This window comes from Trachypithecus francoisi, unplaced genomic scaffold (genome assembly GCF_009764315.1).
Source record: "Trachypithecus francoisi isolate TF-2019V2 unplaced genomic scaffold, Tfra_2.0 Lachesis_group1, whole genome shotgun sequence".
Lineage (NCBI taxonomy): Eukaryota > Metazoa > Chordata > Mammalia > Primates > Cercopithecidae > Trachypithecus > Trachypithecus francoisi.
Genome location: NW_022681454.1, coordinates 169,838,229 through 169,856,266, shown reverse-complemented (window position 1 = coordinate 169,856,266; position 18,038 = coordinate 169,838,229). Strand labels below are relative to the sequence as shown.

General features: G+C 37.3%; 1 protein-coding gene across 3 annotated transcripts in view; it reads left to right on the top strand.

Moving 5' to 3' along the window:
* The window catches only part of ASB5 (ankyrin repeat and SOCS box containing 5), a 64,310-nt gene that overhangs the window by 19,683 nt on the left and 26,589 nt on the right, over positions 1-18,038 (top strand). The window contains exon 1 of one of the 3 annotated variants that reach the window (XM_033215743.1): positions 17,303-17,531. The exons of the other annotated variants lie outside the window; for them this stretch is intronic. Coding sequence (XP_033071634.1) covers positions 17,495-17,531 — 37 coding nt within the window. The 5' untranslated portion in view covers positions 17,303-17,494. Of the gene's footprint in view, positions 1-17,302; positions 17,532-18,038 lie in introns of those variants that run through there. 3 annotated transcript variants of the gene reach the window in all.

Sequence of the window (18,038 nt, the reverse complement as noted above, 5' to 3'; positions counted from 1 at the left end):
ACATTTAAATCTTTAATCTATTTTGAATTAATTTTTGTATATGGTGTAAGGAAGGGGTCCAGTTTCATTTTTCTGCATATAACTAGACAGCTATTCCAGAGCCATTTATTGAATAGGGAGTCCTTTCCCCATTGTTATTTTTGTCAACTTTATTGAAGATCAGAGGGCCGTAGGTCTGCAGCATTATTTCTGCACTCTCTATTCTGTTCCATTGGTCTATGTATTTGTTTTTGCACCACTACCGTGCTGTTTCAGTTACTGTAGTCTTAGAGTATAGTTTGAATTCTGGTAATGTGATGCCTCTGGCTTTGTTCTTTTTGCTTAGGATTACTGTGGCTATTCAGGCTCTTTTTTTGGTTCCATAGTTCTATCTTACTTTTATAATAGGTTTTTCTAGTTCTGTGAAAAATGATGTTGCTGGTTTGGTAGAATAACACTGAATCTGTAAACTTCTTTGGGCAGTATGGCCATTTTAATGATACTGCTTTTTCCCATCCATGAGCATGGGATTTTTTTGCTTGGATCATCTCTGAGGACTTTCAGCAGTGTTTTGTGGTTCTCCTCATAGAGATCTTTCACCCCCTTGGTTAGATATATTCCTAGGTATTTTTGTTGTTGTTGTTGTAGCTGTTGTAAATGTAAAATGCAAGCTATTGTAAATCAAGACTGTGTTCTCGATTGGGCTCTCAGCTTGAGTGTTATTGGTGTATATAAATGCTACTTATTTTTGTACATTAATTTTGTATCCTAAAACTTTACTGAAGATGTTTATCGGTTCCAGGAGACCTTTGCTTGAGTTCTTGGGTTTTCTAAGTAAAGAATCACATCATCAGCAAAGAGAGATATTTCAATGACTTCTATTTGGATACCTTTTATTTCTTTCTCTTGCCTGATTGCTCTGGCAAGGACTTTCAATATTATAGCAATAGGAGTAATGAGGGTGGGCATCATTGTCTTATTCTAGTTCTCAGCAGGAATGCTTCCAGTTTTTGCCTGTTCAGTATGAACTATTTTTCAAACTAGCTAAATCCTAGGTTCTTTAAAAGCTATGTTTGAAACTTGGTAAAATACCAGTCAAAAAGTTTACCAGAATGTGTGCACAGTTGTGCTTATAAATTGTGTGTAAAAGAGCTTTTAGGAAACCACTGAATTTTGTCCTTTGGAAATAGACAATCTGTATTTTATAAATGTACATTTTTTTATAGACTACATTTTTAAAAATTGAAGTATATCTGTGAGTTGTTTTTCCAGTATACATTATGTGGTTAATATTTGAAGACAGGAGACAATGAGAAATGGAAAAAAGTAAACATCCTCTTCAACATAAAGTAAGTCTCATGTTTCTCAAAGTTTTGTAATTGCACTTAATACGTGTGGATAGCCATTCTCTTTTGACGGTTTCTTTTCCTAGGCTTTGACCTGAACATGCCCTACCTCCCACTTTAATGTAATGATAATACATGATATTTTGGTTATAATTCACAAACTTTTCACACATGCCATAATCCTCATAACTGTGCCCTACATAAGGTAATGGTATTATGTTATGCTTCCTTTGTAGAGAAGAAAAAAGGCTTTAAACTGCAGAGGCATTTGCTCGAGGTTATGGATCTTAGAGGAAAGTAAAAATGTGAGCCCTGGTCTTCTGACATTGCTTCTGACATCATGCATTCTTACCATTTGTGAGATTTTGTTTCTTTATGTTATGAAACAGGCAGTGTCCTTTGTCCAGAGCTAATATCTGTATTGGGTTGCAGTCTGTCTTTCAGAGTCTTTGTACCAACCCCAGCAAGACGTGGATTATCTTAATATTTTCTGTGTGGCTTTTTCCCCATCTTTATGACAGCCTAAACAAACTCAATACTGACCATTTCATTGAGTCAATATCATTACTAGCTTGAATGCCATATGAAGACAGATTGATTTCATCTTCAGAATTTAGATAAATGCCAGCACATGGCAGTTTCTTAATGAATAGTCATGGAAAGGTGAATAAAAGGAAGAAGGAAAAGAGGAAGGGAGAAAGTGAGGGGACTCAAACTTACGTGAATGGAATTTGTCACCATTTTCAATGCAGGATGTTACCCGTTCTAATTGTCCCTATCTGAATGTTGTGGGTGCATGTGCACTGAATAAGTGTTAATGGATATCCTGGGAGTTAATTTTCAAAGAACAAGTGAAGACAGAAAATCAATACTGTCCAAAGTTGAATCTAGAAGAAATACCTTTCATTCCTTCTTCTTAATCAGACGTATTGTGCCTTTTCCCGATTTCTTTTAACTTCATAAAATTGGCATTAGAATACCACCCCTGCATACTCCACCAAATAAAAATATTTTATATGCTTCCCTATTTTTTTTTTTTTTTGAGAAAAGGTCTTGCTCTGTCACCCAGGTTGGAGTGCAGTGCTGCGATCATAGCTCACTGCAGCCTAAAGCTCCTGGACTCAATCGATCCTCCTTCCTGAGCCTCCTGAGTGGCTGGGTCTACAGGTGTGTGCCACCATGCCTGGCTAATTTTTGTATTTTTTGTGGAGATGGGGTCTAGCCATGTTGCTTGTCCAGGATGGTCTGGAATTCCTAGGCTTAAGTGATCCTCCCGCCTCCGCCTCCCAAAATGCTGGGATTACAGACATGAGCAATCAAGCTGGTCCTATGTGTTTCTTTTTAACTAGAATCAGTTAATGGCTGCTAATGTATTCAAGTATCTTTTTCATGTCTTATTAACTTGAAGGTCACTTTCCTTTAAGTAAAGAACACTGCTTTTTCACCTTTCAGTTCTCCACTTTTAACTGAATACATTTTTATTCTTAATATTTTAAACTTTCTGAGCCAATATTCAAACTTTTTTTTTTTTTTTTTTAAGGAGACAGAGTCTCGCTTTGTCACCCAGGCTGGAGTGCAGTGGCGTGATCTCTGCTCACTGCAACCTCCGCTTCCTGGGTTCAAGCGATTCTCCTGTCTCAGCCTCCTGAGTAGTGGGATTACAGGCACGTGCCACCATGCCCGGCTAATTTTTGGATTTTTAGTAGAGACGGGGTTTCACTATGTTGGCCAGGCTGGTCTCAAACTCCTGACCTCAAGTGATCCGCCTACCTTGGCCTCCAAAGTGCTGGGATTATAGATGTGAGTCACCACTATTAAACATTGTTTCTTTGTGTATTTAAGATTGAATGCTCAATATGGTACTTCAAAGTGTGTGTGGCAAACAGAAAACATCGCAGACACCAGATATGGGAACTATAACTGACAAGGAGATTACTGTCTTTTTTCTCTCAAGCAGACCAGAAAATTATCAAGTGTTAGATGGTGTCACAGGAAGGGCTATGGCTGATATAAAACTGAGAATCAGTACCTGCTGAAAACAGCCACTCTGGACTTTAGATCTTCACCCTTACAGATACTCTGCATGGATGCTTGTGTCCTAAATCCTTTATATTTGTTTTAGTTAACAAAGGTAAGAATGGTTAAACAAAAAATAGAAATCTTGCTTTTGCGCATGCACATAACTGGCTTATTCATACATAGGCTACTAGAGGATTCTGACAGGAGGGATGATCTGTCTCCAGCGATGGGAAATCTATTTTCCTGCAGTCACTGTAAAGCAAGGAAAAGAGAAGGAAGCAGCTCCCATAGTGAGTGAGGTCTCCTGTTTGGAGACGGTTGGACAAAGGCAGAGTATCTGCAGGACACCTGCTGGGCTGCCAGCATGAACAGGATGACACCTTGGCATGTAAAACTGGAGTTGAGGCCAGCACATCTGGGACTCCTGACTTTCTGTGCTTTCTGCTTTGAAGACATACTTCCACAAATATGTTTGATTTTCACTAAAAGTATCAACATAAAACACCCTAACTGCTGTCAGATGTTAGGTTTAGGCTCATGGGAGCCTAAACCTCCCATGAGCATGAGTAAATGGTTAAGTGGTGATAAAACCATCTGTGGCTAGAGCCATGGGGAGGAGAAGGATTATGTGTAAAATGGTTCTTACATTAAGTCGTTGTCCATGGTGCAGATCAGATTTTCTCCTCGGCAGCTGTTGTCCTCAGACTAGAGAACACAGATTGTTGATTTCATTCCTTGTGTGGATTTGTGACCCTTTGAAAATTTCAAGCTGGCAGTTGGTAGATAGAACAGTGTGAACAGAGCGGGTAAAAAGAATGCAAGGACCAGAAAAGTGACATTTTATAAGAATAGTAAATGCCCAGTTCTTACGTACATGCCAGGAACTGTTTTAAACAAATACCATTATAAACTCATTTAATCTTTACGAAAACCTTATGATGTAGATGCTGGTGATGAGAGATCTGTTTCTGTCTTCCTTATTTGATATTCACTGGTTTAGATTTGTTCGCATGTGGTGTTAACTAGCAATCTAGTACATTGGAAAGAGTCCAAGTCGGAAGCAGACAATCTTGGTTCCTGTCTTGTTTTGCTGAGAGCCCTGTGAGCCACTTTGAGAATACCACCTACCTTCTCTCAACCTGTTTCTTCATCCACAAAATGAAGGAGTTAGACAGGATCACTGGTTTTTGAATCTTTTCTAAAGCCATTGGCCCTTTCTTTTGTGGTGATCTGGAAGGTCATTTTGTAAAGCTGAGAGTGGAAGCTACCCTGATGGGAGACAGAGCCCACACTTTGCCAGCACACTCTGAGGTAGCTTTATTGAGCTCCTTGGGCTCCTTGAAGCCATTTGTAAATGGCTAAAGAAAATGATTTCTGTGTCCACTTTTAGCTCTGAATGCTAAATAATGCTATACACATTTATTTTGACTTTTGGTAAACCAGTTTCCTATCAGAGAAACTTTGAGCACAAAGAACCCAAGTTACCTTTTGTGAATTTCTCACGCCCATGACCTCAGTCACCCTATTCCAGAACATAGATGTACTTGACCGAACTCAGAACAACTGCACTGAGTCACCAAATAATGTGTAATGATCATTATGTTAGGACACTTCCTGTGGCCTTGCAGGGGATATTTCACTTTACTCACTTTCTTTTAAGGACCGCCTAAGGTCACTTAAAGAATGCTGTTGGCAATTTTCTTCCCAGCACTCTGGAGCACTCGTCTATCTCCATATTTTCACATCCTCTCCACCAAACACACTTTCGTATGAGGAGCAAGTTCCTGCGTCATCTTGGATGCTCTGTTACTCCTCAGCACCAATGGGAGAAGAACTAAAGTCTCTTATTGCCCTCAGTGGTAGAGCAGACATTCGGCAGATCTGCCCAGTGAGGGAGAGCAGACAGTCCCAGTAAGACTGCAGGTTGGAATAAAGAGCAGCAGGGTAAGAAGAGCCAAGTACTTTCTCTTCTCTTCTCATATTGGGAGTGTCCCATTTTCTGTTGACCTCTTCCTCTATTTTAAAATCGTTTTACCTGGGTTCTTTTTGTTAATTAGTATTTTTTTGATCATCAAATATGCCTCAACTGGGAAAAACGAACACAACTTCTTTTACAGAGTTTAATACAAGATTTTAAAACATAAACCTGTATAGGCCGGATGCGGTGGTTCACGCCTGTAATCCCAACACTTTGGGAGACTGAGGCAGGCAGATGACTTGAAGTGAGGAGTTCAAGACCAGCCTGGCCAACATGGCAAAACCCCATCTGTACTAAAAATACAAAAATTAGTTGAGTGTGGTGGCCCATGCCTGTAATCCCAGCTACTTGGGAGGCTGAGGCAGGAGAATTGCTGGAACCTGGGAAGCGGAGGTTTCAGGCAGCCGAGATCACACTGCTACACTCTAGCCTGGGCGACAGAGCAAGACTCTGTCTCAAAAAAACAAAACAAAACAAAACGTAAACCTGTGTAACGACCATTCAAGTCATGAAATAGAACCCCAGAAGCCTTCATATATCCCTTTTCAATCACAATACCTTCTCCTCCCATCAAGACAGAGTGACTAGTTTTTATAGTAATCATTCTCTTGCCTTTCTTTAGTTTCAGCTCCTATGCATACATCTCATATTGACATGGTTTAACTTGTTTTTGAACCCTATATTAATTGAATCATTCTCTAAATATTATTTTATTTACTTTTACAATGAACAGTATGATATAATTGTCTACATATATCTAGATTCATTTATTTTCAATAATGTAAATTCCATAACCAATTTGGGGCAATTATGAACAATATTTCTATAAACATCTAGTATAAATAAGTTTTCATAGCTCTAGAAGTGAAATGTCCAGGTCATAGGGCCTGTGTATCTCCATTTCTAAGACAGTGTTGCCCTGTTTTCCAATGTGGCTGTATCTGTGGTGAAACCCTAGCAGGTTATGAGAATTCACGTATTGTCAGTACTCTTAATATTTGCCAGTCTGGGCTGGGTACAGTGGCTCACACCTGTTATCCCAGCTCTTTGGTAGGCCGAGGTGGGTGGATCACTTGAGCTCAGGAAACCAGCTTGGGCAATATGGCAAAACCCCATCTGTACAAAAAATACAAAAGTTAGCCGGGCATGGTGATGTGCACCTGTAGTCCCAGGTACTTGAGAGGCTGAGGAGGGAGAACCACCAGAGCCTGGGGAGGGTGAGGCTGCAGTGAGCCTTGATCACGCCACTGCACTCCAGCCTGCATGACAGAGTGACTCAATCTCAAAAAAATAAAAAATAAATAAAATTGCCAATATGGTGGGCATGTGGAAGTACATTATGGTTTAATTTTCATTTCCCTAACTAATAATGCCATTTTAATTTTTGTTGACTACTTGTACTTCTTGTTTTGTGATGTGCTTGCCAAATATTTTGCCTTCTATTCTATTGGGCCATCTGCCTTCCCCCTTTTTAAAATTGAGTATTACAAGTTATTATGTATCCTAAAATTGTAAGAAAATGAAAACATTTAGAAGAACTATTTACAAATATCTTCTGTGGCTTGACTTTTCACTTTTTATTGGTGTTTCTACTGGTGAACAGAAACTCTTAATTAAAAATAGTCACATTTACAAATTTTTTCCACTTCAATTAAGACTTTTTGTGGAATTCATCTTAAAAATCTTTTGGTACTTCAAGGTAATGGAAGTATTTTTTTCCGTATCCTTAAAGTATTCCTTTGCAATTCATCCACTTGAAATTAATTTTTTGTATGGTTTAAGTCTACTTTTCACCAAATGCATAGTCAATTATATTCACATCATGTATTGGAAAGTGGGTTCTATATTTCATAATCTACAGTCACTACAGTGACCGGTTTGTATAAGTCTAGCGTTTATTCATGCATGAGTCTGTTTATGGGCTCTTATCAATTACGTTGCTCTGGAACTGATTTCTGTAGCTTTAGAATAGGTCTTCATAGAACAAGCTCTCCCGCATTCTTCTATTTTTTCGTAGTTTTGGGTATTCTTGGCAATTTGAAATTCTATGTATCAATTTTAGAAGTAATTTCTGTGGTTCACAGAATGCTTGTTGCATTTTTGTTGGAATTCATTGAACCTATAAATAATTTATTTGAAAAATAATTTACAACTTTGTAATACTTGGTGTTTCAATCATAAATGTAATATAGTTTCTCATTTATATAGGTTTTATTGAATGTCTCCCAATAATGTTTTATTATCCCTGGGAAGATCTTATATATATTTGTTGAATTTATTCATAGGTAACAAATTGTTTTATGCTACCATAAATAATATCTTAGTAAATTTTTATGTTTTCAACCTGTTTGTCAAGGGCAGAAAGAAATACATTAATTTTTGTATATTAACTTCATACCAAAGAACTTTCCTAAGCTCTCTTATTAATTCCAATAGGAATCTATGGGTTCTACAGGGATTTTTTGTGTGGAAAGTTATATTATTTGTGAATAATGAGAGTTTTGTTTCCTTTCTAAATGTTATACCATTTTTATTTCTTCTTCTTTCTTTATTCTATGGATTAAAACATCCTGTACGATGTTGAATAGATTGGTGGTAGGGAGTGTTCAGTTTTGTTTCTCAATTGAGAGGGAAAGCGTTCAACATTCTGTCATTAACCATCATGCCTTCTGAAGGTTTCTGTTTTGTTTTTGTAGCTACTCCTTACCATTCTTAAAGAAGTTTCTCACTTTGAGCTGTGCACACATCTGGACATTCAGTATATGGAGGAGAGTTTGCTTTGCACATGCATTTTTTAGAAAGCATTCCCCATGTCATTATTGGTGTAGTTTATGTTTCAGCTTTAACATCTGGGAAACAGTTCATAGCACCTGAACTCACTAAATAAGCAACTGCACTGTGGTGTGGACTGTCTACACTTATACTCTGTGGTCATGGCTAGTGCTGTGATACTGGTTTAAATGAAATTATCTTTCAGAGTCCATTCCTTACATCCTGAATACATGTACTGCATGTATCTGATAGATGGTCTGAAAGGTTCTTCTTTTTCTTAAGATAAGATTTTAAAAAATCTTTATAGAAGATTGCCTCAGAAAATCTCATTGAATAGAATGCTTCTTCCTTTCTCCCTATTATCTCTTGACCCATAAATAGTCTTAGAGTAGCTGTAAAAGCCTTTTTCCTTATGTTAAAATTAAATACAGTAAAACATTTCCCCCACTTCTTCCAATTCTGATATTTTAATGGCAACACAGTAAGTTCTAATTAGCCTAAGTTAAATAACCATTACTAATTTTACACCAAGATCAATATGGGGGATTTCTTTTTTTTTTTAATCTGTGTAATTTTAAAAAGTATATTTTAAGTTCTAGGGTACATGTGCACAACGTGCAGGTTTGTTACATACATCTACATGTGCCATGTTGGTGTACTGCACCCATTAACTCGTCATTCACATTAGGTATATCTCCTAATTCTACCCCTCCCCCCTCCCCCTACCCCATGACAGGCCCCAGTGTGTGATGCTCCCCACCCTGTGCCCAAGTGTTCTCATTGTTCAGTTCCCACCTATGAGTGAGAACATGTGGTGTTTGGTTTTCTGTTCTTGTGATAGTTTGCTTAGAATGATGGTTTCCAGCTTCATCCATGTCGCAACAAAGGACATGAACTCATCCCTTTTTATGGCTGCATAGTATTCCATGGTGTATATGTGCCACATTTCCTTAATCCAGTCTATCATTGATGGACATTTGGGTTGGTTCCGAGTCTTTGCTATTGTGAATAGTGCCACAATCAACATACCTGTGCCTGTGTCTTTATAGTAGCATGATTTGTAATCCTTTGGTTATATACCCAGTAATGGGATGGCTGGGTCAAATGGTATTTCTAGTTCTAGATCCTTGAGGAATTGCCACACTGTCTTCCACAATGGTTGAACTAGTTTACAGTCCCACCAACAGTGAAAAAGTGTTCCTATTTCTCCACATCCTCTCTAGCACCTGTTGTTTCCTGACTTTCTAATGATTGCCATTCTAACTGGTGTGAGATGGTATCACATTGTGGGATTGATTTGGATTTCTCTGATGGCCAGTGATGATGAGCATTTTTTCATGTGTCTGTTGGCTGCATAAATGTCTTCTTTTGAAAAGTGTCTGTTCATATCCTTTCCCCACTTTTTGATGGGGTTGTTTGATTTTTTTCTCGTAAATTTGTTTAAGTTCTTTGTAGATTTTGGATATTAGCCCTTTGTCAATATGGGGGATTTCTTTGTGTTTCATTATATTTGCATAGCTTCATAATGTATCTCATCACTTCCTGGTAATGAATAATTAAGTTTATCTGGAAATTCCTGAAGAGCTGGGTTTAGGGGACAGATTATAAAGAGGGTGATGGCTGAGGCGAGGCCTGGGTCATCTTTTTTGTTATTGGTGCTGTTGTTTTTGAGATAGGGTCTCTGTTGCCGAGGTGGCAGTGCAGTGGTGCAATCATAGCTCACTGTAGCCTTGAACTTCTTGGCTCAAGTGATCCTCCTGACTTGAGCCTGTAGTGTGCCTGTAGTCCCAGCTACTCGGGATGAGTCCCAACATCCTGAGTATCTGGGGTTACAGGCACATGTCACCATGCCCAGCTAATTTTTAATTTTTTTTTTGTAAACGTGGGGGTCTCACTATATTGCCCAGGCTGATCTCAAACTACCGGCCCCAAGCAGTCCTCCCACCTCCTCGGTCTCCAAAAGTATTAGGATTACAGGTGTGAACCACCAGGCCCAGCCCCTGGGTCATCTTAACTCAAATGACTGTTTACAGTTTGGCTATTTTCACTTGGTAGTAGGATAAAATTGAGATCTATCAAAGAGACAGCCACCATTAGAGGAAGAGTCAGTGCCTCCCTGTACTAGACGTGAGGTCGAGTTTCCAAACATCTGTTCCAGATTTAAATCATACATAGAAATTGAAGCAGTAATTGGCCTATTAAAATCAGCAGTGTTTTTATTCAGTGCTATAGGTGTATGTAGCTATGCATGTAAATGCGGTTTATGTGGTATGCCCTGTACATCAATGGATTTGTGCTTTGGTGTATGAAGTATGTATCACCCCAAACTTATACTTGAAAGATGTCACTTCTGAAACCCCGTCTCTACTAAAAAATACAAAAAACTAGCCGGGCGAGGTGGCGGGCGCCTGTAGTCCCAGCTACTCGGGAGGCTGAGGCAGGAGAATGGCGTAAAACCCAGGAGGTGGAGCTTGCAGTGAGCCGAGATCTGGCCACTGCACTCCAGCCTGGGCGATAGAGCAAGACTCCGCCTCAAAAAAAAAAAAAAAAAGAAAGATGTCACTTCTGTAGACAAGTTTATGGCTATAATTTTATTCCAGCTCTCCTTAATGCTTGAGTCTGAATAAAATTTTAGGCACAGTGTTTTGAAAATCATAAATATATATCATTCAGAGTAGAAGTGGGAAATATGGGATTATAAAAAAATTAAAAGAACGAAAGAAAGTGAGCAAAGAAACATAGAAATGGTGAGTCAAATACAAAGCACAAAACTAATGTAGGAAAAATAAATCCAAAATACATCAGCAATTAAATAGCTATAAATGGAATGGTTTCTCCAGTTAAAAGATTACAATGTTCAGATTGAATTTTTGTAATATCTAGCAATATATTTTTAGAAATGACCTGCCTAAAATGTAAGGATTCAGAAAGGTTGAAAATAAAAGAATCAAGAAAGATGCGCCCAAGGGAAATACCAACTAAAAGTGCTGTTGTTGTATTAATATTAGAAAAATAAGACTTTAAGGGAAAAAAAAAATTGCCTGTGCGATGGCTCGTGCCTATAATTCCAGCATTTTGGGAGGTCGAGGCAGGCAGATTGCTTGAGCTCAGGGGTTTGAGACCAGCCTGGGCAACATTGTGAAACCCCATCTCTACCAAAAATACAAAAAATTAGCCAGGCTTGGTGGTGCATGCCTGTAATCCCAGTTACTCAGGAGGCTGAGGCGGGAGGATCATAAACCTGGGAGATGGAGGTTGCCGTGAGCCGAGATCACAATGCTACACTCCAGCATGGGCAACAACAGAGTGGGACCTGTCTCCAAAAACTAAAAAGTGAAAATAAAGGAAAAAACTACTAGATGCCACTATATAATGAGAAGAGGTTGAATTTACTAAAAAGCTGTAACAATTCTTATTCACATAATTGCTTTAAAATATAACATTCAAAAATTGACTTAAGTTTTAAGGAAAAAAATTTTCATTGAATCATTTTAGTCATTGATTGGTTAAGCAAACACGCTCATTATATAAACATGTAGCATAATTTTAAAAGATAGACCTAATTGATATATGGAATTCCTCATTCTTTTCATGGACATTTTGAACATTTGTAAAAGTTAAGTATACACAGGACCATAAAGCATGTCTCAGTAAATTTTAAATTACTAATATTATAAAATCCAGAGGTTAGCAAACTTTTCCTGTAAAAAATTAATGAGTAAATATTTTAGTCTCCTGGGTCAACTTTGTGGGACTAGTTGAGAACAGTCTCAACTTTGCAGATGTTATGTAAAAGAAAATAGAGATAATATATAAACAATTGAGTTTAGTTATGTTACAATAAAACTTTTATTTACAAAAACAGGTGATAGGCTAAATTTGGTCCATGAGCCATAATTTGCTGACCTCTGATTTGGAACATATAACTGGCCTCAGTAATTTTAATGGGGAAATCATTAACAAAATGTAATTAGAAAAAAATGTATTCAGAAGAAAAGATATTAAAGTAACTCATAGGTCAAGAAATCAAAATTATGTAAAGAATAAAACAATCACTTTCCACAAATTGATGAAGAAAATGAGAAAACTGCAAGCAGAAATTAATAAAGTGAAAAATGAAGACAGGAAAAATCAACAAAAACAAAGGATGGTTCTTTGAAGGACTAGTATGCTTAGTAAACCTCTGTCCAAACTTATCATTGTAAAAGAGGTGCAAATAACAGCTGGATTTAGGAAGAGAATATAATAGCAGATATCACTGAGATGTTTACAGTAAGTGATTATGATGTAACAACATAATGCCAATAATTTTGAATATTAAGACAAAGTGGACAATTTTCTAAATAACACAACTGATCTGAGTTTAGAAGGCAGAACTTAAACAGTTGTAAATTCAAATATGTATATGTATAAGTGGTTTTTAAAATTCCTCAAAAGAACTCCAAAAGCAGATTATTTTACTAGTGACTTCTACCAACCATTACAGGTGGAAATATTTCTAGTATGTGAACCACAATAATAGAGAAAACAAGAGACTAGTCCCCAACTCCTGTCATGAAGTATAACTAACCCTGTCATCTGTGGTGGCTCCCTATTGTGTCAGCTTGGTTATGTTGTATCTGTTTTGCTTTTTGTGTTGCTCCGAGTGCGATTGGCCGGAAGAAAAGGTAATGTAAGGGCTGGATGGCAGTGTGAGGAAGCTGCCACTGGGATTCTGAATTTTGGTGTAGGGGACCAAGTGCCGTGGGTGTTTGCACATGTCACTGGTCATTTAGCAACATACAGAGGTAAAGCTTGTCCTGGTCTCACCAGATCTTCCCTCTTGACCCTTCCAGGACCCAGGCAAGGTATATGTGCAGTTTTGTGGTGAAGGCCACCGTTTTCTCTTTAGGTCATCTATATCATTGAGGACAAAGACGGTGATAGACACATTCCTGATTTTTTTTCCCCATAAGTTCGAAATCATCTTTGCTCTCCTCAGACCATTTCTTAGTCAGCTCTATTGCTGACTGCCAGACAGGCAACCTATGTTGACTTTAAGCACAATATCAGATACAAAGACAACAGCCTCACAGGGACTTATTAATCAACTTCTACAAATGTAGAAGGTATAATTGGTATAATAAATCTCTTGTTCTGTAACATCCAGAGTGATTAAACCTTAACTGATACATTACAAGAATATGAAAGGTCACTAAGAGGAAAGAAAATTATAGGTCAATCTCACTCATGAATATAGCTGCAAAATCTTAGATAAAACATCAGCAAATCAGCTTTCTAAGAAATCTGTTGTGGTAAGGTATCCTGTTTTAAATAACATCCTGTCCCATTAATTGAGCAGAAAAATAATATTGTATTAGGAGCTACAAAGTTGTTTTTGTAGAACCCAATCAAACCTGTAAAAGTTACCTTGGGATTATTTTGAAGCAAATCTCAGACAGATCACCTAATGAATAAGGAAAGAATGGATTAGAGGAAGGCCAGAATGAATGTGAAGAGAAAAGTTAGTAACCATTATATATATAGTTTTTATATATATATATATATATATATAATAACTATTATAGTTAATAACCATTATATAGAAATACTACAATGGTAACTTGGCCTAGGCCTTTGATTCAAGTATGATGGTATTGGAAATAAATGAATATAGACATTGTCAAAGAAAATTTGGAGAGACATTGACGTGATGAAGTAATGGATTAAATTATACACACTTTCACATCAACATCTGAAAACCTTGGGGTAATGACAATTTAATTTATCAAGGCATTTTCAGTATAAGACATGATAGTACATTATGATACATTTAAGAACTGTACTGACTGGGCACGGTGGCTCACGCCTGTAATCCCAGCACTTTGGGCGGCCGCGGCAGGCGGATCATGAGGTCAGGAGTTCCAGACCAGCCTGGCCATCATGGTGAAACCTCGTCTTTACTAAAAATAACAAAAATTAGCCGGGCATGGTGGCACGTGCCTGTAATCTCAACTACTCAGGAGGCTGAGGCAGGAGAATCATTTGAACCCAGGAGGTGGAGTTTGCAATGAGCCACTGCACTCCAGCCTGGGAGACAGAGCGACACTCCGTCTCAAAGCAAACAAACAAACTAACTAACTAACTAACAAAAACTGTACTAAGTCCTTTGTCTGTTAATCTGGAATTAATCTAGGGAAAAACTTAAGTAAAAGTGCTTCATTTCACCCAGCAACCCAGGAAACTTGCACCTAGGGACTGTCATCTGGCTTCATTACCATTGGCAACACCTTTGAGAACCCAGGAACTGTTGAGAAGGCTATTCTGGAGAGTTCTGTGCTTCCAGAGTACTGCTGCTTTAAACTATTTCAAAACCTGTGGCTTCTTCCAGACCCGTTATTCTTTAATGTTCTTATTTCTACTATTTTAAGTACTTTCCCTCTCTAAATTTTTTGACTGTTACATGAAAATGGCTGATCTGTTATACTACATGATGTCAACCAGCACTGATTTCTTTGCCATGGGTAGACGCACCCATGATATAGGTTTAATGTATTTTGAGTCCACAGCTCTTCAGGTTGTGGGGTTTTTTGGTGGTTGTTTCATTTTCTTGGGCTGTTTTGTTGTTTGCTTGCTTTCATTTGTTTTCTTCTTTGTTTTATTTCGCATACAAAGGGGCAAACTTACTCTAGTATGCCAAGATGCTGTTTTGTGTACAGCATAGGCACCAAGTAACAATGAACCATGAACATTTGTGGGGTTTACCAGTAACTAAAGTGCTTTTGAGTTATAAGCTTTCAATTTGCTTTTTAACTTTACCCGTCAGTAGAAAGACAAGATTAGAAGAAGAAAGCATGAATGGTGCATTTATATCTACATTATACCACCGATAAGAATAATGCCATAAGCTAACATTAATTGAGGACTGGCTGTGTACCAGGCAGTGTTCTGATTAATGTACTAATTCTGCAGTTATGTATTAATCACAAATTCTGTGAAGTAGGTGCTATTGTTAACCTTATTTTCCAGATAATGAAATTAAAGCACAAAGAAATTGAGTAATTTTTTTAGGTAACAAATTTAATATTTGGCTGAGCTGGGATATGGACCCACCATTGGCAGTATGATTGCAGGGCTGAGGCTCCTGACAACTATCCTATATGGGAATAAATGGTTCTGTTTATAGCTCTACTGTAAAGTCATTTGTTACATCAAATGTAGGTAAACTGCTGATATAAGTGAAATTTATAAGAAGTGACATCAATGAGAGCTACTTTTATTTATGTGCATTTTGGTTACAAATAAAATTGGCATTTTTTAAGAAGTATATATTTTCTTATATGTTCAGCAGAGAAAGGTCAAGTCCTGTTTTCAAAAATAGAATCAATATTTTTGGTTAGAGTTTTGCTTGTTTAATTTTTTTCTTTGCAATGATATCTTTCTTTTTAATATTTTTTCATATCAAAGACATGAAATAATTTTGTGTTTTGTTGTCATTGTCATTTTTTTTGAGACAGAGTCTTCCTCTGTCACTCAGGCTGGAGTGCAGTGGCACCATCTCAGCTCACTGCAACCTCTGCCTCCCGGTTCAAGCGATTCACATGTCTCAGCCTCCTGAGTAGCTGGGATGACAGGCATGTACCACTTTGTCCAGCTACTTTTTGTATTTTTAGTAGAGACGAGGTTTCACCATGTTGATCAGGTTGGTCTCAAACTCCTGACTTCAGGTGATCTGCCTGACTCAGCCTCCCAAAGTACTGAGATTACAGGCCTGAACCACCACACCCAGCCAAAATTTGTTAATTTCACAGTTTACATGCCAACCAAAGGCTTTCAAGGATACCATGTTAAGGATAACAATAGCAAAAATAGTTTTTGCTTTCCTTTTCCACAGAATTATTTTGTGCTTCATAAAAATCTTAGTATAAAAATGTACTGTCTATAATAAAGTCATGCCCTCTGTTTTAGGACTCACTGTTTTAGGGTGCTACCACGATTTATTTACCATCAGTGAAAACGATATGTAAATCAAATATTTTATGGACAATTAGAAGTTAAGGGGTCATCCCTACAACCTAACTATGGGAATTTGCTAAGTTTGTCATGACTCTGAGAACCTTTGACTCTCAGGCTTATGAGGATGGCTTGATTAAGGTTCACGCAATTCTAAAAGTCTCCCAAGAGCTTAAGGTTCAACTGGGCACCAAATATTTTCACCTGTGTGTTCCCAGGACATAAAACATGTTAGACACCTGATACTTATTGAGCGAATGGGTAAATGAATGATTGACATTTCACCTCGTTCATTCATTACACAAATAAAAATTAATAAACCTTGGTACAGTTTATGATGGTCCCTCATGATTTAAGGATTTAGATATTTTGAATTAAAATTGTTCTTTATTATTCATTTATGCATGGAGGGATTATTTGTGCCTTAAAAAAATCATCAATCTTATTCAGTGTAGTTTAAAATATTCCCAAAGCAGGAATACCTTTTCTAACATTATACAAGATATTTTAAACATTTTGAGAACCTTTAGCTCTCAATATTGACAAACATTTGAGTGGGATAGAAATCATCCTTAAGTAACAGCTAAAGGAAAAGTAATCTTTATTGTTGGTTCGTATCCTGGATATTGGGAACAGATATATTTTCCTCAACAGAAGCCCTTTATCATTTTGTTTCAGGATCTATAATAAAAATATATTTCGTGAAACCACATGACATTATTATTTTAAACTATATTTAATTGGATTTTATACTATGCTTACAGTGTTTTTACTTGTATCAAAGTTGGTAAAGTTGAAAAGGCCTTCTTATATAACATTTATTCTCAAAGCCTTGCACACACATACTAATAAAATATCGTTCACCATAGTATTTAGGCCCTGATGGTAAACGTGTGGTTTTGTAATGATCTCAATCATATTTTCTCAAATGATGATTTTTCAGAGCGTTGTATCCTTTACCTAACCATTCAATCCCAACCACTCACTTCCACCCATATTTTCTCTAATTGTAATTTTTTTCAGACCCATGTAACCTTTCCTAACCACTCCATTCTCTCCTGTAGGAGAGGAGACATCACACACCACAAGACTGACATCTGTAGTTTCCCAGCAACCTTTATACAAGAAATGAATGACCCTTGAAACAAAGGTTAACTGTTGGATAACAACTGCTCAATTTTTTTTCCAAGATGCTTATGTCAGGCTTACCCTCAGACCTCATCTGCCCTCACTCACTACCACTAGGCCAACAGATTTAGGTACTCATGTTTAAGTAAAGTAGAATGAAAAATAAAATGGAGCAAGAACTGAGCTCAGACATGACTCCTAAAGGTTGTATGAGTGCATGGCCTTGTAAAGAAACCCAAAGCAACACAACCTCTGAGAACTGAATAATCGCCCGTTCCAGATGCATCTTTGCAATGGTGGAAATTTGGCACTAACAGGTAAAAGAAAACCTTAGGATTTCTTTGTGGTGATTTAGGGAGAAGCTTTTATTTTTTACTTAGTGAGCCCTTAATAGTAATTTTGGAGTAAACATTCATTTTTTCTAAGGATAGGAATCTTACACTTTTAAAAAGACATTCAGAAATGAAAAGATGATCACAGAGTTTTGCCCTGAGATAAAGGACTTAAAAGTTATATCAACTTATGTATCATTATTGAAAGCAGTCTGTGAACTGAGCTGCTCTTCAGAAAATAAAAATTACCAACCTGTACTTGTTAATATTATGGTATTGCTGTTTTTGTGATTATGATATTGTGGTTATAATTATGAAGAATACTCATCTTTTAGAGATAATACTAAACTATTTATGGATGAAATTATATACTGAGATTGGCCTCAAAATAATCCTAGGAGTTTTTGTGGGGAAGTGGGTGAGTTATAGATGAAACAAGACTAACTGTAAGTTGATAATTGTTGACACTGTGTATGGATATGCATATATGTT